At 38.6% G+C, this 21160-nt stretch overlaps 1 protein-coding gene, 1 long non-coding RNA gene and 1 pseudogene across 2 annotated transcripts; 1 reads left to right on the top strand and 2 right to left on the bottom strand.

Annotated features, from left to right (window-relative positions):
• Positions 1–5544: 5544 nt before the first annotated feature.
• On the bottom strand, positions 5545–7895 carry LOC109419636 (uncharacterized). The gene is made up of 6 exons (XM_062849494.1): positions 7622–7895; positions 7205–7558; positions 6852–7144; positions 6513–6782; positions 5774–6122; positions 5545–5716 (listed from the first exon to the last, which is right to left on the bottom strand). The coding sequence occupies exons 1-6, from the start codon at positions 7635–7637 to the stop codon at positions 5559–5561; spliced, it is 1440 nt and encodes a 479-aa protein (XP_062705478.1). The 5' UTR covers positions 7638–7895; the 3' UTR covers positions 5545–5558.
• A 5263-nt stretch (positions 7896–13158) lies between these two features.
• LOC134288889 (uncharacterized) lies at positions 13159–13813 on the bottom strand. Its single transcript, XR_009998161.1, has 2 exons — positions 13683–13813; positions 13159–13621 (listed from the first exon to the last, which is right to left on the bottom strand). It is a non-coding gene; the product is annotated as an uncharacterized LOC134288889 (long non-coding RNA).
• A 3195-nt stretch (positions 13814–17008) lies between these two features.
• LOC134283964 (small ribosomal subunit protein eS17-like) lies at positions 17009–19654 on the top strand (annotated as a pseudogene).
• The last annotated feature ends 1506 nt before the right edge of the window (positions 19655–21160 follow it).

The raw sequence follows: 21160 nt of genomic DNA, 5'->3' as shown, positions 1-21160 counted from the left end.
AGGAGGGCCGAAAACTGCATGTGGCCAATCATTTAAGGCAGGTCGGATTTGGGAAGGTTTGTATTAACAGAATTAAAAAACCACAACAAATTTTTAGTAAAAAATATAAACGTTTTTTCAGACTACTGCGAATAATCTTCAAAAACGATGCTTTTGTAAGGCTGCGATGAAGAAAGGAGTGCTTTATCGCGTTATTGTTGAATTTACAACAACAGCAATCGCTAAATCCACATGCACATGCCCGGCTGGGCAAGGCAATTCGGCAGCTTGTAAGCATGTAGCTGCTCTCCTTCTTTGCCTGGAATGCTACCTAGAAACAGGTACCTTTTTAAAGCACATTACATCGCCATACCTACTACAAAGTAAAAGTCTTATTTTCCATAATCATTACCTAAACGCTTTGGATTTCAGGCACAATTTTTACTGGAGCATCATGTACATCTGAATTACAGCAGTGGCACAAACCACCCAAACTAGATGACGAACAGTTGTCGGGCACACCGATAGACAAATTGTTTGCTCCAAAGGACAACCAACTGATTACGAATTCCGCACGCTGCACTCCAAGTGCTGAGTTCACTAAATTTGCAGTGGATGCCTCGATCAATTACGGGTTGCATACCAGTTTCAACAGTGGACGAAACTGTAATTTGATTGCCCTTTTTCATGATCATGATTATATTACGGCACCTTTTGAAGATTACGTGAATTCTATCAACAAAATATCGAGTGACCAAATTGATGCTATTGAAAAACAAACAATAGAGCAAGCTGGATCCACTTCATGGTTCGAATACCGAAAGTCCAGGTTAACTGCTTCGAATATTCATAGCGTCATTACAGCAATGGAAACAAGTGAAAAAAATATGAAGCCACCCAGTACGGTACCTTCTAAAAGAAATTTCGATGACCTCAGTGGGTATAATTTACCACAGTTAGCCTGGGGGAAAGAAAAAGAAGATGTGGCGTTTAATTTACTGAAATCTACCCATGCAGAATACAATTTTGGAAAATGTGGTTTGTTTATCGATAAAAGACGAAATTACCTGGCTGGCTCGCCAGATGGCATAAGCGATTGTCGAAAAACTGTACTAGAGATCAAGGCACCATACAGCATCAGGAACCAATGTCCATCCTGTGCATCATGTTGGGATAAAGAAGGTAAATTGAGACGAAGGCACCCTTATTTTTCACAAGTTCAGTATCAAATGTACGTTACAAATGCCGAGTCTTGTATTTTTGCCGTTTATACGCTAAATGGAATCAAAACACAGAAAATAGAATTCGATAGTCAGTACATTGCATCTACTATTGACAAGATTGACAAATATTATAAATACGTTTTTTGTGAGCAATTTTGTGTACAGTTTGGGATCAAAGTTTGAAATGTACGTTAATAAATGAGTGTGTTCTAAATAAATTATTATTCCAATCAGTTCGTTCTTGTGTTTTCGATTATCAATGAGTAAAACTTAATAAAAACAAAAAACAAATACTTAAATCTAGACCTGAAAATATACAATTACCATCTGTAGGTAAGTATAACAGAAATGTATATCTCTCTCTGAACATTTAATTACTTGGGACAACCTCTGTTCAAGCATGTCACACCTTTGCAAATTGGTCGTTTGAAATTGGTTAATTTGAAAATAACATTTACTATTTTACTTGCAAACGGAAATAAAAATCGACTTATTCTTTGGGTTAGAATACGATTATCTTTAGTTAAACCAATTAATCTTTCAACTTCAACTCTACGACTAGCTATGGCTCTCGTATTCGCTACATCTACTTCTGAAAGTTGGTCTCCCTTCTTAGAAGGCGGTTTGTTGAGAATAATACCTTTCTCTTCCATAACATCATTGCTCTCAAACCCTCTATCTGCTAGAACATAATCACCAGTTTTTAACAAATCCAATAGCCCTGACTTCTGTACAATTGTATCGTCAGTGGCTGATCCACCAAATAGTGGACTCACAAATATAATCAGCCCATTCTCATCAATGGCAACCATTACTTTGAAAGTGTTGCGATGCTTATATGTGGACCACGTAATTTGTTGCTTTAGTACTTCCGATGGTTTGTCGATCATAAACTCTGAACAATCAATTACAGCTCTATACAAACCTTCTCCTTTTGCCCCTAAACTCCAAAAATCAATTGAATTTACCATTCGATCAAGAGCATCAAGCCAAAACTTAAAAATTTTACTTATCATTTGTTCAGAGACGCGAAACAAAATGCTTAAAAATCTGTAGTCAAAATTTAACCTTAATTTAATAAGTGTGACAAGTAGCTGATTTCTAACACTCATTGTGAAGCATGGCCAATCATGCTCACCTATTTTTAACACTAAGCAAAGAATGTATGAAAATTGGTGTTCGTCGTATCCTGTTAAATAATGCAATTCATCGTGGGTAATATAATCAATGTTTAAAGCAGGTCCAATCCCAAGAAACAATTGGATGCTTTTAAGAAACACATAGGTTTAAGAATAGCTTAATAATAGCATTCCAAGCTGATTAAATTATATGTTGAATCGCTATTGTAATAAAACTTATTATAGCTCATCCAAAAGCTATTGTTCCACAAAATACTAGTGTTTGAATTACAAGCTGATTAAACCTCTTCAAATGCAAAGAGAATGATCTCTGTTCTACTACCTATGCAAAGCTGATCTATTAACTGCGTAAAAGCTTCTGCAGCTAATAAAAACTCTTTTGTTGGGCTATCGTCAATTCGTTGAACAACAAGTTCTACTGAAGCTACTATATCATTTTCTTAAGCTAATGACCAACATATTGTGAATAATGGCAATGAAGTGCGCTGTTATTCAAACAAAAAATGTTTAGCTTCCGTTAATGCTCTTCTAAAGTGCATCAAGCGTTCTTATACAATTTGTTCAAAAAATACATAAATACAGAACAATCACTTAACATGATTGTGATTATTCCCTAATTCAGCTCTCTTGTTTCTTTTCCAATAGTACGTGTTGCAAGACGGTTCGTTTTTGGGTTTTTGTACAAAAATGGAGAAAATTTACAAAAAATACAAAAAAAGTGGATCATTCCATAGAAATCTGAAACGCATGCGAGAAAAATACGAGAAAATTGTTAAAAACATTAGTTCCACAGTTACATATAATGCAAAAAATGATCAAACTGATCAGACGATAAGTCCTGGATACGAAAACAAATTCGGCGAATTAACTCTTCAATCAACTCCAAGTAATTTGTCAACTTTCATTGTATCAAGCATAAATATGAAACTATTTTTAATTTGTAGATCTGCAGTATGAAGTGTATGAAAATCCCGCGTATATGGAATATCAAAGCGATGCTTCGGATTCAAGTGAGCACACTGCTGAGGTTTCATATGATGATGAAGACCCTGTAGAAGTTATGGAAGTCTTCACTGAACCTGATGAAAAGGATGTCAAAATTTCGATGAAGGCATGGTCTTTACGCCACAATATTACTCATCGAGCATTGAAAGATCTACTACAAATTATGAGATACCAGTACAACGACACGCGATTGCCTGCGGATCCTCGGACATTACTCGATACCCCACAAGACACGGGTCGATTGTGTATCGAAATGGCAGGTGGAAAATATTGGCATTTTGGACTCCAAAAATGTTTAGAACATTGGTTCGATGAGCTGGCTGAAAACATCTCCATAAGCATCAACGTCAATATAGACGGTCTACCGATACACAAAAGTTCAAAATTCCAATTATGGCCTATTTTGTGTAATGTCTACGGTTTCCCCAGCCTAAAACCAATGCCCGTTGGTATTTTCTTCGGGAAATCCAAACCCACAAACGTAAATGACTTTCTGACACCATTTGTCAACGAAATCATTCCCATTTTGCAAAATGGATTCACTATGAACGGCTACAAAATCGACATAAAAATTAGATGTTTTATTTGTGATTCTCCTGCACGAGCTTTCGTAAAAGGTTTGTGTCTATACGTTGAAGATTCAAAACACATTACTTACATAACTCCATTATTTTCTAAATTGTAAGAGTTTATTGATTTTACTATTTAATGTTTCAGGTGTCGTAAACTTCAACAGCAAAAATGGTTGCCTAAAATGTACGATACATGGTGAATATTCACATGTCTCACGGACAGTTGTCTTTCCATCATTGCACTGCGCACCTAGAACTGATGAGAAATTCCGCAATAAAATGTATGGCAAACATCATAATGGTGAAGAATCCCCTATCCTGAGAATTGCTGAGGTTGACATGATCAAAGATTTTGTTGTAGCCGATTCTCTCCATCTCTTCGATCTTGGCGTGATGAAAAAACTTCTGACTGGTTGGAGGGATGGTGCTTTGGGATTTTCCGGAAAACTGCGTGCATTTCAAATCCAACAACTGTCGGAGAGAATTACCAACATCAAGCTACCTTGCGAATTTCACCGTAAAATGAGACCTATGGATTGCTTGGCATTTTGGAAAGGCACTGAATGGCGAACGTTTTTGAATTATATTGGCATCGTAGTGTTGAGCGATATAGTAGATGAAACGGTATACAACCATTTTCTCCTTTTGTTCACCGCGGTAACGATTTGTTCCTCGAATTTCTATGCCAGTTTGAGACCTTTAGCCCAAACACTTTTTGAAAAATTCATCGAAGAATTCAAAAATATTTACGGGGAAGAGTATATCACCAGTAATATACACAATTTGGAACATGTGGTATCTGACGTCGAAAGGTTCGGATCATTGGATTCCATATCCGCATATCCATTTGAAAACTATTTATCTCAGTTGAAAAAATGCCTACGACAAGGAAATAACTGTTTGGAACAAGTGGCAAATAGAATCCTTGAGAAAAGTACTCTGATTCTTCCTCAAGAAACAACCAAGTTATCATTTCCGAACTTGTTCAAACGAAATGCCAAGGTAAATTGTTCCATTCGCGAAGGGCTCCTGTTAAATCAGTCGTTTGAAAATTCATGGTTCTTATCAAATCAAAATGAAATTGTCAAAATGATTGATGCTACCTGCAACGAACAAAATCAAATTGTCATAAAAGGTGTTCCCGTGGCATTACCTAAGGATTTTTTTGTGCTACCAATTCGATCGTCGTATTTGGGCATTTATAAAGCAAACATAACTGTAACCAATCGCTTAAAACTCTATCGCCCAACAGACGTTGTTTGTAAATATGTAGTAGTATCCTATAAAGACAACTATCACGTTTTTGTGCCTTTGCTACACACATTTTTGTAAGAATGAGTAAATAAACAATTATTTTGATGGTTTCGAACAGCGTTTATTGACTTCTGCGATTTTCTTCACATTTTGAACAGTGTTAGTCCACCTGTTTGCATTTTAAATCGCAAAGCGAAAGAGCAATATAGAAAAAGGGTATAAAAATATAAACATGAATATCAAAGGTCTAAACAAAGTAAAATCAAATATTCATACAGAAGATGAAAGAACAAATTAAAACGAAATCTTCATACTGAAAACAAAAACAAGTAAGTCTTGATAGTCAATACAGAATTCACAGAACTTGACTAATGTGACTTACATCATTACGACGAGCTGATGTCAGGCTCACAATTTTCCACCTTGCTGATTAGCATCTCGCTGTCCGACATTTCACTGTTGGATGATTTACTTGATTGTGAATCATCGTCTGTCGTCGATGGTGTTCTGCCACTTCCGCAACTTTGATTCGAAGCAACAGCCGCTGAAAAAAAAGCAAAAATTTAATCAATTGTAATAGAATTTGATCTGTAAAAATTACCTTTAACTTGCGCTTTGTTAGATCGTTTTGCCCTTCGATGTATGGTTGGTTGGCGCAAACCCTTGGCTTCGCTTCTCTTCTTGGCATTCCTTGTTACTTGTTTGAAGAAATGCTCAAGAAGCTGCCTGGAGAAAGTCATATTCACACTACGAACGATTGCGAAGAATGTGTCCAGGATATTGCTACAGTTTTTGATTGCCAATTTGATGGCAGAACTGCGACTAGCGCCACTCCACGAACATTTCATCATGACACTTCGTTCGAAAAAATGATCCACCAGCGTGTACGAAATGTTCATCCCGTTGCAGTTGTCACCAACAAATCCGACGATCTTTTTCATGTAAGAAGTCTGTAAAAATGAATTAGTTATTTGTTAATCGAAATGTAGCAGCGGAAAATGTAGTAAATATTAGTCCTGTTCAACAACGCAGGTTGAACTTGTTCGAAGTGGCTGCATCTTGCTCTTACCCATTTGTTAACAAACGGGTACGAGCAGAATGCAGCAACTTCGAGCAAGTTAAACCTTAGTAGTTGAACACGAATTTTATGCACATATTAGTCCTGTTCAATGAAGTAGCTTGAACATTGATGCAGTTTCTACATCATGCTCTTACTTATTCGTCAACAAATGGATAAGAGCAGGATGCAGCAACTTCAAGAATGTTCAATCTACTTCATTGAACAGGGCTATCGTGTTACGCGATAATCAATATGAAAATTATAATAGAAAGAAACTTACGAAACGCTTTGCGTAAGTTTCATCTGCCAGATGCTTCTCCAGCTCATGGATAGCTTCGATGCTTGACACTGGAGAGAATTTGAAGTCATCATTCTCGTCAGACGGGTTTCCTTGCGCACGCAAAGCCGCTGCAATTTTAACGTCCATGTCGCTTTTTAACGTTGCCATCATAGACCCAACAGCCGCGAGTATTTCCTGCTTCATTTTGGAGCATTCCGCCTCGATTTTGTCCGTCACGGCCCTAACGATGTAGTCCACGTCAATAGTTGGCTGTAATGTACAACATACACTATCAATTAAAAAAAAAAAACAAATATAATGCAACAAACATTAAAATACCTGTTGGAAATACACGTATTCTCCCTCCGTCGCAATCGCCTGAATTTCATCCGATGCGTGTTGTGCTGATTCGGGAAGAGGAACTGTCGTAACATAAACGGGCTGGTCGGGAACCGGCTGTGTGGAGAAGGCGTTTTCCACCGGATTTGCATTTGCAGTGCAGAGAAAGTTGTGAGATGGACCAGGTTGGTTTTGAGCTTCACCGACGACTTGGGTGTTCATTTCTGTTCCGGTAGGTTCCGGCTCGGTGCTGCAGAGCAGGTTGCTTGTCGTGCTGAAGGTACTCGAACTTCCTGGAAAGTGAATTTTCAATGTGTAGCATAAGAAAGGTAAAACAACACACAAAAACATACCGTCTCCAGGAGCCTCGCCGGGAACTAGATGATTAAAATCAAATCGGCGGCTTGTGTCATCTTTCGTCGCTCTTTTTTGTTTCTTCCTCCGCGGTGCTGCATCGGAACTCTCCGTATTTTGTCCGGAAAGCTCGGCGGCTTCTGCCTCCGCTTCCTCGTAGGACGGGATGTACTTCCTTTTGATGCTGCACGCAATCTTACTCCAACCGGCGCTTGGTTCTGAGGTGAGATTCTTTCTCAATTTGTTCGCATTTTTGCCAGGCCAAAAGAGACACCCGTCTCGGATCCATCGACACGGAACTGCGGTGAGAACATGCTTCCCCGCCTCCTTAGTTTGGGCAACAACAAAATAATCTGGAATCAATTATCATTGAATTAGAAAATAGTTAAAATTTGTTTAGTTTTCCATCATATTACCTTTCGATTGATCCATTTTTGAACGAGCAGCTGCGCGGTTGCGGAGACGTGTAGCAATTGTTGACAACAATGCGAATGAGCGCGCGTCATAAGTGGAATCGTTGCTGATCAAGCGCTATATACGTCAAAACATAGGGCAGTGCAGACAGAACAGAAAATGTTTATCACAGTGGTAATAACTACTTGTTCAGTTTTTAACCGATTGTATATCAATGTTTTAATCAGCTTGTGTGTTTGCGAGTGTGGTAACTTTAGCCAGTAATGGGAAGCTGAACTAAAGCACAGACAAACAGACATACTACTTAGAAGAAAATTGCTTCAAAAACATCGTTTGGCATCTCACTAGCACCCTCTATAATGCTCAATCCGAAGCATTCATTTGCAGATGTTGTTTCCCTCGGCTCGATGTAAAAATTTAGCAGGTGACCACTCCCTCGTGGCGTCATCCATTCATAAAATATGAATGAAGGTTCATGATGGAGTCATTTTATGTAAACATTGATCGGCGCCGCGTTCATTTCTCTCCAAAATTGAGAGGTGATGTAGGCACAGCAGCGCCACCATGACACATGCGAGCACAGTCCGAACCACACGTTATTTTCAAAATGACCGTTAAATCGTGCGACGATTGCGATTTGAGTGGTATGTCTGTTTGTCTGTGACTAAAGTTTACCACAACAATTATTCAATCTTGTCTAGCTTTTATATGTGTTTAATCACTGGTTACGTCAACACCTTGGATAACGCAGATGGTATGCAGGCGCTTATGGATCGACGGTGGTAAGTTCAAATCTCACTAAAGTAATTACTTTAAAATAAAACAACTATAACATTTTCCAATTGCATCGATTAGCAAAACACATTACCTTGATTATTATGTGTATCGAAAAGTTGGTTATATTTACATCAGCCATATTTTTTGATTATTTTTATATTGAATAATAGTTGTACCGTAATTGGATAAAGTGTGCTTGAACAAAATGAAATGCTTTTAAACGATTCAATAATTTCAAAATGCTTTCAAAACATTTGGAAATGAAGTTTCAAACCCACATTTAATAAAAGTTTTAAGCCAACGTTATTCAATTATAATATAGCTTGTTTGGGAAATTCAACAGCTGAATATTGGCTGAAGAAAAACAAATCGGCATGGAATAAACAACTTCACAGCTAATCCATTATTATAAATAAGCACAATTGAAAGCTGAACAATTGCATCTACAACATATGTTACTTGCCAATAAATGATCCATAACTGAATAAATTCTCCAGATTTGCTTGAACAGTGTTTGCGTAGCAGCTGCATACCCAGATAGCTCGGCAACTATTCAGCGTGTAGCTGTGGTATTTCGCATAAGAGAAGTTTATTAAATAGGCAAATGTTTCTAAGTGAGTAAAAGGGGTGATTAGTTTTGGACCGTGGTGTTGACTCACAAGTAATGTCTTCGTTAATGGAGTAGCTCGATTCATTAATTTCATCTGATCCAAATTGTCCTTTGGGGTTTTCAAGGTTGTCTATGATTTGCTCGTATTCCTCTTCTTTATCAGATACAACTGTCTCTCCTACGCAATATTCATCGTCTAACTGAAATACGCTCATATCAGCTTCTTGGCCAGAGCCATAATAGCCATCAATGTACGCAGATGCTTCTAACTCGTTCAACGAACTATCTACAGCTGGTACAAATGTATATGAGGATGTGTCATCATACGAGCAACCATTGGGAGAATCGTCTTCCTTGAATGTGTCCACGCATAATTCAATAGACAGCTTAAAATATATAAAAAAGTTAATATGTAGCATAAACATGGTGGCAGATAGGAACATCTCACAATATTCACAATTAGTAGCAATCATTGACTGGGAAGCGTCCATAATTTACGTCACACTTTGAAGAGAAAAGGGGTTCGGCAGTGACAATCATTGGCGTAAATAGGGGGTGGCCAGGGGGGGCCTGGCCCCCTCCAGGATAATCCATTTTGGAAAAAATCACGCAATTCAGGCGAAAAGTATCATTTTAGTATAAAAAATCTACATCGACATGGCCTTGGCCCCCCCTAGAGCCATGACCTAGTTACGCTTATGGTGACAATCCATAGAAATATTTCAGAGGTCTCATACAAAAAGTGTGACATGAGGAAGGGAGATGAGTGGGATTATATTGAATCAATCACACGGATTTTATCGCTGTTGAAGTAGAAAAAAGGTCCTCCGATAGGTAGGTTACTAGCACAACATCTACCCCTATCAAAGCATAACGTAAAGTATGAACGTTTCCAATATAAGACGGAAAAAATATACCTCGACAGTTTTAGGTTGCTTGTTTGCTTCAACTGCTATGCCCGGAGATGCAGAATCATACTTTCTTTTTAGGTTCTGAAGACAAAAAAATGGTTTCAGGTAGTTAAATTGTTTCCTTATTTCACAGTAAACATGGAAATGTTACAGTTTTCTTTGGCGTCTGTGCACTTGAGAGAACACTATAATACGCTTCCATACTCGGGTCCGCACCAAACGTAACATCCGTTTGAGTTTCCACTGATTTGAAACTGCGAAGTTCTGTGTTATTTTGAGCCGGTTTCGGAGACGGTATCCAAATCACATCTGGGCAAGCGGTTCGCTTAAGTTTCGTGAACGGTGGTATCACATTTCCCGGAATGCCACTTCCCGGAATGCCATTTCCCGGAGTGACATTTCCCGGAATGACATTTGCCGGAATGACACATTTCCCGGAATGATCATTTTCCCGGAATGCCATTTCCCGGAATGCCGTTTCCCGGAATACCATTTCCCGGAGTGACATTTCCCGGAATCAATATTTTTGCGAAATTGGGTTTTAAGTCATTAAGGGTGCTAGATCATTCAATTGAATGACTTAAATTCTAAGGACGGACAATGGGTAGCCTAGTCGAATAGTTTGATTTCGATATGTGCTCGAGGTATGTGCACCTTGGAAGAACAGCCTATTTTCAAAAGAAGAAAAAATCTCTGATGGGAGAGTTTGTGATGTGGTCAATATTACAGCATCATAGCATCCTAATTAAATGAATTGCTAATTTTTTATACATATACCTCGAAAGAACAGCCTATCTTTAAAAGAAGGAAAAATTTCTTATGAGAGAGTTAGTAGTATGTATATGCATTTATGATAATCAAACAATTCAACTCGGCTGCTATACTGTACTATTGGCGGCCACTCTATTAACTCTCCTATCAGAGATTTTTCCTTCTTTTAAAAATAGGCTGTTCTTTCGAGGTGTATACAGTTTCATAATAATACCATTCCATTAGGCTGCCCAGTGGCCATCCTTTTAAAGCTGTGGTAGTTTGCTTCAAAATGAAGTACATGATGATGGCTTAGTTACATTTGTTGTTTTTTTTTGTATGTACTTTGCCATGGTGGATGAGGAGGTCTAAGAGCTTTCGACTAAAACATCTTCGATTTATCACGGACAACCGGCTGGTTGGTCCGATGAGAGCACGGCAAACGAAGTCCTTCACGGACAACCGGATGGTTGGTCCAATGAGGACATGCCAATCAAATTCCCTCACGGACAATCATGACGGCACGATAGAATTAAAATCCACCATTTTATATATTAAAAGCTTGATTAAAAGCTCTTTCAATTATAAAGAAAAGGATAGGTATGTGGTATTTTTGTGCTAATCAAGTTGGCTGAGAATTATGATTGAATTCATTACCAGTTCAACTACCAAGAAGATAACACGCAACTCACCACAAAAGTCATAAGACCTATAATGACCTATTCGGCCTATTGACACTTTCGTTCTGATGTACCTCGGTTTAACATACTTCAGCCCTAATGATCGAGCATCATTCCGGGAAATGTCATTCCGGGAAATGGCATTCCGCGAAATGTGTCATTCCGGGAAATGACATTCCGGGAAATGTGTCATTCCGGGAAATGTCACTCCGGAAAATGGAATTCCGGAAAATGTGTCATTCCGGGAAATGTCACTCCGGGAAATGGCATTCCGGGAGATGGCATTCCGGAAAATGTGATACCACCCAAATAATTTATTCAATGCCTACCATTTGGGAAAACAGTTGTCTCGTATTGATGATTGCTGAAGTGTTGGCTGCAAATCCGCGCAGCTGCAATGTTTACCGGGATTTGATCCGGAACTAGGTTGGATAACCATGCTGATCGACGCTCCGGCTCCTTTGGAAATGCGTGTAAACTAACTTTTTGGCCATTTTCATGCCTTTTAATCCCGCAAATACAGCAGAAATTTGCCATGTTGAGGTAACGCAAAGTGAATTCGACTGTTTTTGTTTTTGTTTCACCAATTTTGTTTTGCTCGAGAGCTGTCAAAATGGCTCATGCAAACTGCGGCAACTATGTAAAGGGCCTGAGCAATAGAGTTAATAAACTATAGAGGACGAATGTCGCTGCTGTTCCCTTTGTTCTCGTTCGCAAACATGCCGGGTATCTATCTGTCAAACTGCATACTTTTTCGCTTTGACACTTATATCCCTCCCTATCTCCGCCAGCAAGAGATGTTGCAACGGCGACGCCAGCGACATTCTTCCTCTATAGTTTATTAGCTCTATTGCCTGAGCAAAATAAAATATTTCCAATGCAGCAATTTGTCTACAAGTCCTGTAATACAGTTAATTTTTCAGTAAATTATGAGCCCGCTTATTTTTTCAATTTGTGTTGCTACGTTAGCAAACTAAAATTATTGCTAAAAATAAGTTTTAACAATATTCGTGAAAATAAGTTAATTTTTGGATTACGCCCTTTATTTCATGATTGCCATCTATTATTGCGCCATCTATGGGAAAATGAATGAAGCTATATAGTTCATGTGAAACATCAGAGATGTCGCTGTCGCTTCCCTCTAGCGGCGAGATTATGCACATTCTGCATAAAATGATCCATTGTACAGGTAATCATTTTCAAATTATTCGTGTTATCATAAACCGGATTATACATCAATGATACAATCAATCATATCAACGATATCAGTTATCATTCTTGGACTTTTAATGATAGACCGAATGGGTTGTTAAGTATCGTTACCATTCAAATATGCCTTTTTTCTCGAACAAAAATTTTGTGAAATTATTCGTCCTATAATCACTTTATCATTAACTCGATGATACAGTGAATGATCAAAACAAAATGGAAATATTTCACCAAATCTGTTTTACCGACATGAAAAAATTACACCCCTGCGGTCTTCGTCAGATTCTGACATTTTCACTGTACGGTGAGTCGTTGTTAGTTTTTTTTTGTTTGTAATTAGTTGCAACGGGAATCGGACTGCACGCTAAGGTCAGTTTACCCAAATATGAGTAAACTTTACTCATAATCGCTGAAAAGTGCACAACCTCATTTTATGGGTAGAGTGGCTTTACTCATAAATGAGTAAGGGCACTTTACCCATAAATGAGTTGAGTAATTTTACCCATATATGGGTAATTTTTCCCTGGTAATATTTTTAATATATTTGGAAGTTTCGATTAATTTGGATAGTAAATATTATTAATAAATATAAATGATCAAAATTAATACTCATTTCAATATTTTATTTTATGGATACTTTTTACAATTTCTTTTAAGTAACAACTAATTGTTACGAAACATACTGCATAGAGCGCCCGGTGCGGTGGTTCCAGATGTTCCGAGACGATCTTGATCTGTCGATACTTCAGTTGCAGTTTCGACGTACTTTTCCTTCTGCGTCATGAGTCCACCTTCGCAGCCGGAGGAACCGATGGCGCACTTAACCAACTCACATTTAATAAGCGGGAAACTGCTTGGGAAACCGTCACCCGGGGAAAACTCGTTGGTTTAGGCTATCCGATTTTTATCCTGGAAAACTTCCTAAGATGCCGGATCTCGTCTTCCAGATTACATTCCTGCGGATTCCTTTATGTTAACTAATCGATGACTAGCTTTGCTTATTGCCGTGGTTATGTTCCGGGGTTATGGAAGGAAGGCAATAAAATGGTAGAGGTGGCGCCGGAACTGTTGGATGGATAAGAAAAATAGTTAAAGGAAAGAAGGTGCTAAAAATTATATAACTTACCCGATTATTGGACGTAATTCAGTATTATTCATGCCGGGATATACTTGCAATGTATTTGCTATTGCAAACAATTACTTGAACGGCGAAAAACGACGGAAATTCAAGCAACCGCGTCGTTAGCTGGGCAGATGTAACGAGTCTGGAATAACAAAGAGGAGAAACGTCAAAATTGGAACAGCCGATTTGCTGTCATCCCCATAGTTCCAATCGAGCAGGAGACCTGTCAAAACGACCAGGATTCGCCACTTTGGTATACTCGAGACACTTTAGGCAGATGAACTTCAATCTCGTGCAAGATCTTGTGTTTGTTTTGAAATAAAATAAAAGTGACAATTTTTCATCCAAATATGGGTAAAGGGCAATTACCCATATTTGCGTAATGTTGCTTAACTAATATTATGAGTAAAGTTTACCGATATTTATAAGTATGATTTACGCATATTATGGGTTTTGAATGCAAAACTCAAATATGGGTAAATCAACTACCTATTTATGGGTAAACTGACCTTAGCGTGTGCTGTTACCGGGATCGTGTTATTGTCCATCGCGCGACGTTCGAGCGAGGGGCGATTCACTGTACTGCGTTACTGCAGTAAAAATACACGAATGATAAAAATACACAAAAATACATCAATACACAACAAATGCAAAACTGCATAAAAAATACGCCATATTCGAAAAAATACACCAATTCAAAATAAAAGTGCAAAAATTCTCCAATACACGAAAAATGCGAAAAATACAACAGTACTAAAAAATACGCCATATTCCAAAAAAATATGCCAATTCAAAATAAAAATGCAAATCTGTTCCAGTACACGAAAAATACAGTTTCAGCACGTTTCAGTTCAATTATGGTAATTATGTGCAAATATAAATATTGTGCAATAAATAAATACAGGAATTCAGAAATGATGAGATGATTTTGTGACAGACACTGAGACCTCGACTGAGACTGACAATCTACCTGGAACTGGATAGAATTGGAACTTCCGTCCGGAACATCCCTGAGTACAATCCGTAAGCAGAAAGCATGGGGAGGTTTCGTTTTCGGTCGGGAATGTAATGTACAATGGTTCTAAAGTTTTAAGATAAACTTGTGGCGGATTAAATACAGCATTTAGAGGACCATATGTGAAGAATGCTGACTACGATGCGGGGGGAAGAGTTCACTATAGCCTATAGCTTCCCACATTATATAAAAGAGGAATCACTCCGGAGAATGGTGCAAGCAAGAAGAATGTCTGTGGAGATTCGTCCAAGGAACTTCTTGGGATATTCTCCCAAGTCAATACCAACGAAGATTATTTCTTGTGAATATTCCCAGCGAAATTTCTTTTTAGATTTCTTCAAGAGGGATTCCTTCAGATTCCTTAAAGAGGGTTTCCTTCAAAGATTCCTTTCAGAGAAATTTCTTCGAAGGTTTTTCTTATAAAACTTTTTTCAGAGGTTCCTACAAAGCAATTTTCTACTAAATAAATTTCTTTTGAAATTCTGTCAGGTTAGCCCACCATGATTTAGTATTTCCCATATACGATTGATGCTCAGGAGTGCCATCTTCAGTTTCTCCATAAATTCCCTCTACGATTCCTCCAGGAACTTCTTCTTGGAGTTTCCTCTAGGAGTTCCATTCGGGAATTTATCCAAGAGTTGTTACAAAGATGCCTTGTGGGAATGATACAAAAGTTCCCTCTGATGATCATTGTGGGAAAGTTAGGAGGAATTTGTGGATAAACCCCAGAAGGCATTCCAGGGGATGTCCCAGAAGGATCTTAAGAATAAAGTTCTGGAGGAATCCCAGCAAGAACAGGAGAATAAAGCCTATTTTTGAAAGAATCCGCGAAAGAATTCCTGGAGACATCAGGAAGAGCTGGGGGAGGAAAGTCAAGAGAAACTCCTGGAGGAATCCCCGCAAAAGTGCGAACTCTGCTTCTTCGGAAATGATCATAAGATGGATGTCCACGTTGGCATGAATGAAGTCGCTATCCGTGGAGCGCCGAACTGTCCCCATCAGGCAATGTTGCTTCGCACGTTGGAAAACAGCCTTTGGTTCGAAGATTTTCGAATGCCGCGGGGAATCGAAGTTCGTTCGTATCCAGCAGATGTCCTCGCACCGTCGAAAGCCCCATTTACGAGGACAGTTCCGGCCCATGTCCAGACCCTCGGAACTACCGCACCACAGAACTACGATGGGCTGCCACCTCTCTAATTTCCATGGCAAGAATTTTATCCCAGGACTAGAAATTTCGTGGAGCTCCGGCCGCAACAGCTGCTCCTCCGCGGGCGTACTCCTCCAGCGGGGGCTCAATCAGAATCACGTCAAACTTCGTTACGAGCGTCTTCAGATCGAAACTCTTAAGAAGCTCAAGTACATCGGAGTTGCCGTTTCCGATATCAGCTATCTTTCAAGCGAATCAGTTCATGCCACTTCGGGTACTCCTCCAACCGGTCGGCCAGTCCGACGTCCCGGATAAAATTCTGCGGCCATCCATGAGGAATCCAAGGAAGAACTTCTGTGGGAAGTCCTCGAAAATACCAGAAAAAGTCCGGAAGGAAACATAAAATAAACTTTCCTGCTTTCTAAAAAAAAAAACAACTTCTCAGTATAATTCTCAGCAGTGACATAAACCTGGAGGTTTTTACATGCTCTATTCGGGTACAGGATCAGGAACGATTGTCGGTTTTGTTAAAGAAATGACGAAAATATTGTAATAATTCGTCGTTTTGACTTAGAGCAGCAATCGAAATCGTGAAAATCCAATTTATTTTCGGTTTGTTTACAAACTTTCAAGTCCTAAATGCAAAGTGTGAAAAATCGATTAAAAATACACGTTTATTCGCAAAATGCACAATAATTGCACAAATACATATTAATTATAATTTATTCACAAAAGTGCAAAATAATACACTAATGCAAAAAATACACGTTATTACACCAAAAATACTCCAATTCGATTTTCAATACACAGGGCTGCATCGAAAATACATGAGTGAATCGCCCCTCGCGTTCGAGGCCATATGCTGTAGGTGCTCGCGAGTGTTTAGAAGACACTTTTGTTTCGATCCGTAAGTTGAGCGGCAGTTCAATATGTGAGTTCACAAGTTAGAGGCACCGATTCTAGCGAGATGAAACGTCTGCGGGGATAAAATCAGCAGGAGCTAGATCGGAAGATTCGCGCAAGGTGGTTCCTGGCCTGCAAATAGTCTGCACTCTACTTGAACTCAAGGATTTGGAACGGTGCGATTGCGCTATTTACAAGTAAGTGCAGCAAAAGGGGCTTGATACCAAACGGGAGGCGAGAGGAGGAACATCGCAACGTATACCGATGTCGATATACTACACCACGTCCAAGCATCCACCACAAAGCGTGGTCATAGTGCAGCGTAAATCACCGCGGGTGTACCGGATTTCAGAGTGGATAATAAGGTACGAGCGCAGTCAATAGTAAACTAAGCCGTATTTGCGAAAAATAGAAGAAAAAAAGACGTCGGTGAAGTCATCTATCAAAACTAAATTATTGAATACTATTCCTGTATCATAGAATGTATCGTTATCATTGATATTGCGATTTTTTTTTCGACTTAGACTTTGATGCGATAAATTTCGTCGTACTCATATTTCGCTTTCGATTTCGCTGTCAATCTCAGTCACAGGGTTTTTGCAACTCGCTCGATAATGTGACAGTTTTCGCCGGCCGTCTCAATGTTTACCATTAAGGTCTTTTGTTCTCGGTCCACCAGCTGGTCATGTTTACACAACAAAACCAGCTGGTTCACCGATGTTTACGTTTATCCTTATTGTTCTCGGCTACCAGCTGTTTATGGTTTCATAACAAAATCAGCTGGTTTCGCTTGGATCGGGGAAAGAAGGCGAAAATGTGTCATAAATGTTAGGTTAGTACCATATTAGGGCGAGATCAATTTCGTCGCCAAAGTCTGATTATTCGTAAAAAATACAATACTATGATACTTAAAAGGTATTGGATGGTCCTTAATTTACAACTCCAATCATACAACCATATCGTTATTATTACGTGTATTGTTATCATTCCTCTTACAGACATCTTATAGTATGAACGATACCATGAATTGTAAAAATCTATTCGGGTTGATAGTTTGCCACCATTTTCATAACATGCTCACATAAATAAACTCTCGCTGCTGAGTTTTCTGGTCATTCGAGATAGTTTTACAAAGTTCACAAATTGATTTCATTCATTCCAAGATGATAATATTCACTATTTTCGAAGCGCATTAATTTTATGATTCTGCAACCCCAATATTCACGATAAATTCGAATGCGCATAAGCCTACCAGCACAATAACTACTAATATATTACTCTGAAATGATCGCTTTCTACTTACGAATGATGTATCCTCCAGAACTTTACGTGCCATCGAAGAAGCTTCTCTGCATCTTGAGCTGTCATAGTTTTTGTTGAAAAAAAAAACAACAACAATCGAGAATCGAAAAAATTTCAACTAGGCTTTAAAACGGGTTTATTGCTACTCTTAATGCGGTTTGCAAAACCTCTCCGAGAGTGGTCCACTTAGCCGGAAGATGCTCTTAAAGAGGTTATCAAGAGGTTTTGATGTACGATTCAGTTTTATTGCAAGTTTTATAAAATTGATCATGAAGATCTCTTGTAGAGCCGAACCGTGAGCCGAACAAAACTTAAAATGTTACTTGGGATGGCACATATTTATCTAACAATTTTTTTCTTGAAAACTAATAAAATCAACTAAACCTTAGTGAAACTTTGTATTCACGCAGAAAACCAATAAGTTTTGTTTAACAATAATATACGGATCTACATCCAGAATGTTGAAAATTCGAACATACGATGTGAGAATCAACACCAGCAGAAAATCTTTCGTTGATCATTCAATTCTCAAAGCCGATTCTTTCGTAAAGGACTTTTTAAAATTGGTATTGATTGCTCCAACTGATGATGAAATTTTTACTCTTTGGAAATCTCCTATCTGTCTCACTGTTTCCTCTACTTTAATGCACATCAAACGCTCTCAAAAGCTGTCTATACTTGCATATACTGTCAGCATCTTGGTTAGTATACTACAGTACAATTGATTTAGCTTCAAATGCTTATTTTAACAACTGTTGATTATTCCAAGACTATATTTCAAAGCTTTAATCATGAACCTATAACTGTTCTCCTTGCATCTTATCTTTGACATTATCAAAATTCAAAAATCATCAATACGTACGAGAAAAAAATCTCATCAAGGTAAGCTATGACTTTTGCTATTTTCAAATGCCAAAATATTTCTCCAATTTATTCATTGAATGCCTCCCTTCAAATCTGGCTTAAGAGAAAATAACAACCAAGGATCCTGCTTTTCAACTTCCAGAAGTTCAATACGAGGTTCAATATCACGGAGGCATTCCTAGTTTGACTTCAACACGTAACTATTGAATCGTAATCATTCAGCCATAGTATAGTGAAAAAGAAGGTCTAAGGTGAAGCCTCTAAGGTCATCTTTGAGAAGTACTACACACCCGGCTGACGATGGATTGCCACACAAACAAGCGCATCGTCGAGGAAGTGGCGATCATTCCCACTAATCCCCTGCGCGACAAGATTGCTGGTTTCGTGACACACCTGATGAAGCGCCTGCACCACTCGCAGGTCCGTGGTATCTCCATCAAGCTGCAGGAGGAGGAACGTGAGCGCAGAGATAACTACGTACCGGAGGTGTCCGCTCTGGAGCAGGACATCATCGAAGTGGATCCGAAGACCAAGGAGATGTTGAAGCAGCTGGACTTCAACAACATCGTTGTCCAGGTGACCAACCCGTCGGCGCAGGGCTACAGCCGTCGCAACTAAGTCTGCTGCAAGTCAAGATCGTTGGGATGTTCTAGAATTTCCCATATCCGCGTGAGAGAGTGTATCATTGTATTTTAAGCGAAAGAATACGATCCTTTGGAAGTTAAGAAAAGATAAACCTTGTTCGATTATTAAATATGCATCATATGAATCATTGATATAATTGTACATTACCACCAGCTTTACAACTGTGATTTCATTACTTTCTCATTGCTAGTTAAACTATTCCACTCCATAGTATAGAACAATTACTCATTTTTTTTTCGTTTCCTCATTTGAGAAATACTTGCATGGACCAATCAAGTCTCGTCTATTTGTTTGTTTCAATGGAGCAAATTTCAATGAACTAAAAGATCCATCATATTCTGAATTTTGCATATTGACTTTAATCACGACTTTAATGAAAGTAATCTACACTCGATATAAGATGTATTTTAGTTTGTTACGTTTTTCTCAAAAACTCAGTCACTTGATTATCCATCAATGACCATTCTATCACTATCGGAGTGTAGTCTATTAGGATCTCTGCTTTCTCTATCAGAGTAAGATTTCTGTGGTACTCCGCCTTCTCTATCGGAGTCCACGGGACCTCTGCCTTCTCTATCAGGGTCCAATCTTATCCTTCTGGTACTCCGCCTTCTCTATCGGAGTCCAGTCTCAAGGGATCTCTGCCTTCTCTATCAGAGTCCTGAAGGATTTCTGTGGTACTCCGCCTTCTCTGTCGGAATCCACGGGACCTCTGCCTTCTCTATCAGGGTCCAATCTTATTCTTCTGGTACTCCGCCTTCTCTATCTGAGCCCAGACTAACAACTGCCTCTCTATCATACCACAGCACTTCTAACCGGTGAGTTGACGCACTCTACACAAAATTTTGAAATTTCATACCATTTCCAGTCAAAGCTTGAAAATTCGTGTTTCTTCTAATTTGCTTCATTAGTCCGTCAAAAGATTTACTCCCGCTTGTGGAAGACTCGACTACGCCAATGTTGTGACCGGACGTGTACAACGTTTTCTCCAAAGCCATAATGTTTGCGTCTTCTCTTCATAAGGTTCGTTCAAAGACTGAAATGCTTCTTTAAAAGAATGACAATAGGGTCCTAAAATTAAAGACGAAATCTCGCTTATATTGAATAATACGATGCAGCATGGTATTCTAATCGGAATTATACTTTACTCGATCTTGAAAAACAAAGGAATAATGAGAAAATTTGGAATAAGTAAAATGGTAAATAGTTCTACTTTGACATTTGAGGTCAACCTTGTGTGACTGAGCTCGACATTTTTCGCACTGGGATTTCAAAAATGTTCCTATCTGACACACACGGTGAAAAAAAAATCACTCAAAGTATGTGTTATAAGCTAGGGACGAGACAAAAGGCTAAAAAAATAAAAATTATATATTTTCAACTACAGTTAATAAAAACGTCAAAAAATGAGTAAATATGTACTCTTGCACCATATACTGTGGTTTAAAACAAGAATCCCGATAGGACTTTAGGAGCCTATTGCTCTAAAAGCAAGGACTACTATGTTAATTATTTTCCACAATGTAATCTGACCAGATCTGATTGCTCTATCCTTCTCAACAAATAATAATAATCAGTATGAAACTGATTTCAAGATAATTGTGC

This window comes from Aedes albopictus, chromosome 2 (assembly GCF_035046485.1).
Source record: "Aedes albopictus strain Foshan chromosome 2, AalbF5, whole genome shotgun sequence".
In the NCBI taxonomy this organism is placed as follows: Eukaryota; Metazoa; Arthropoda; class Insecta; order Diptera; family Culicidae; genus Aedes; species Aedes albopictus.
This window is presented reverse-complemented; position numbering and strand designations above follow the sequence as displayed.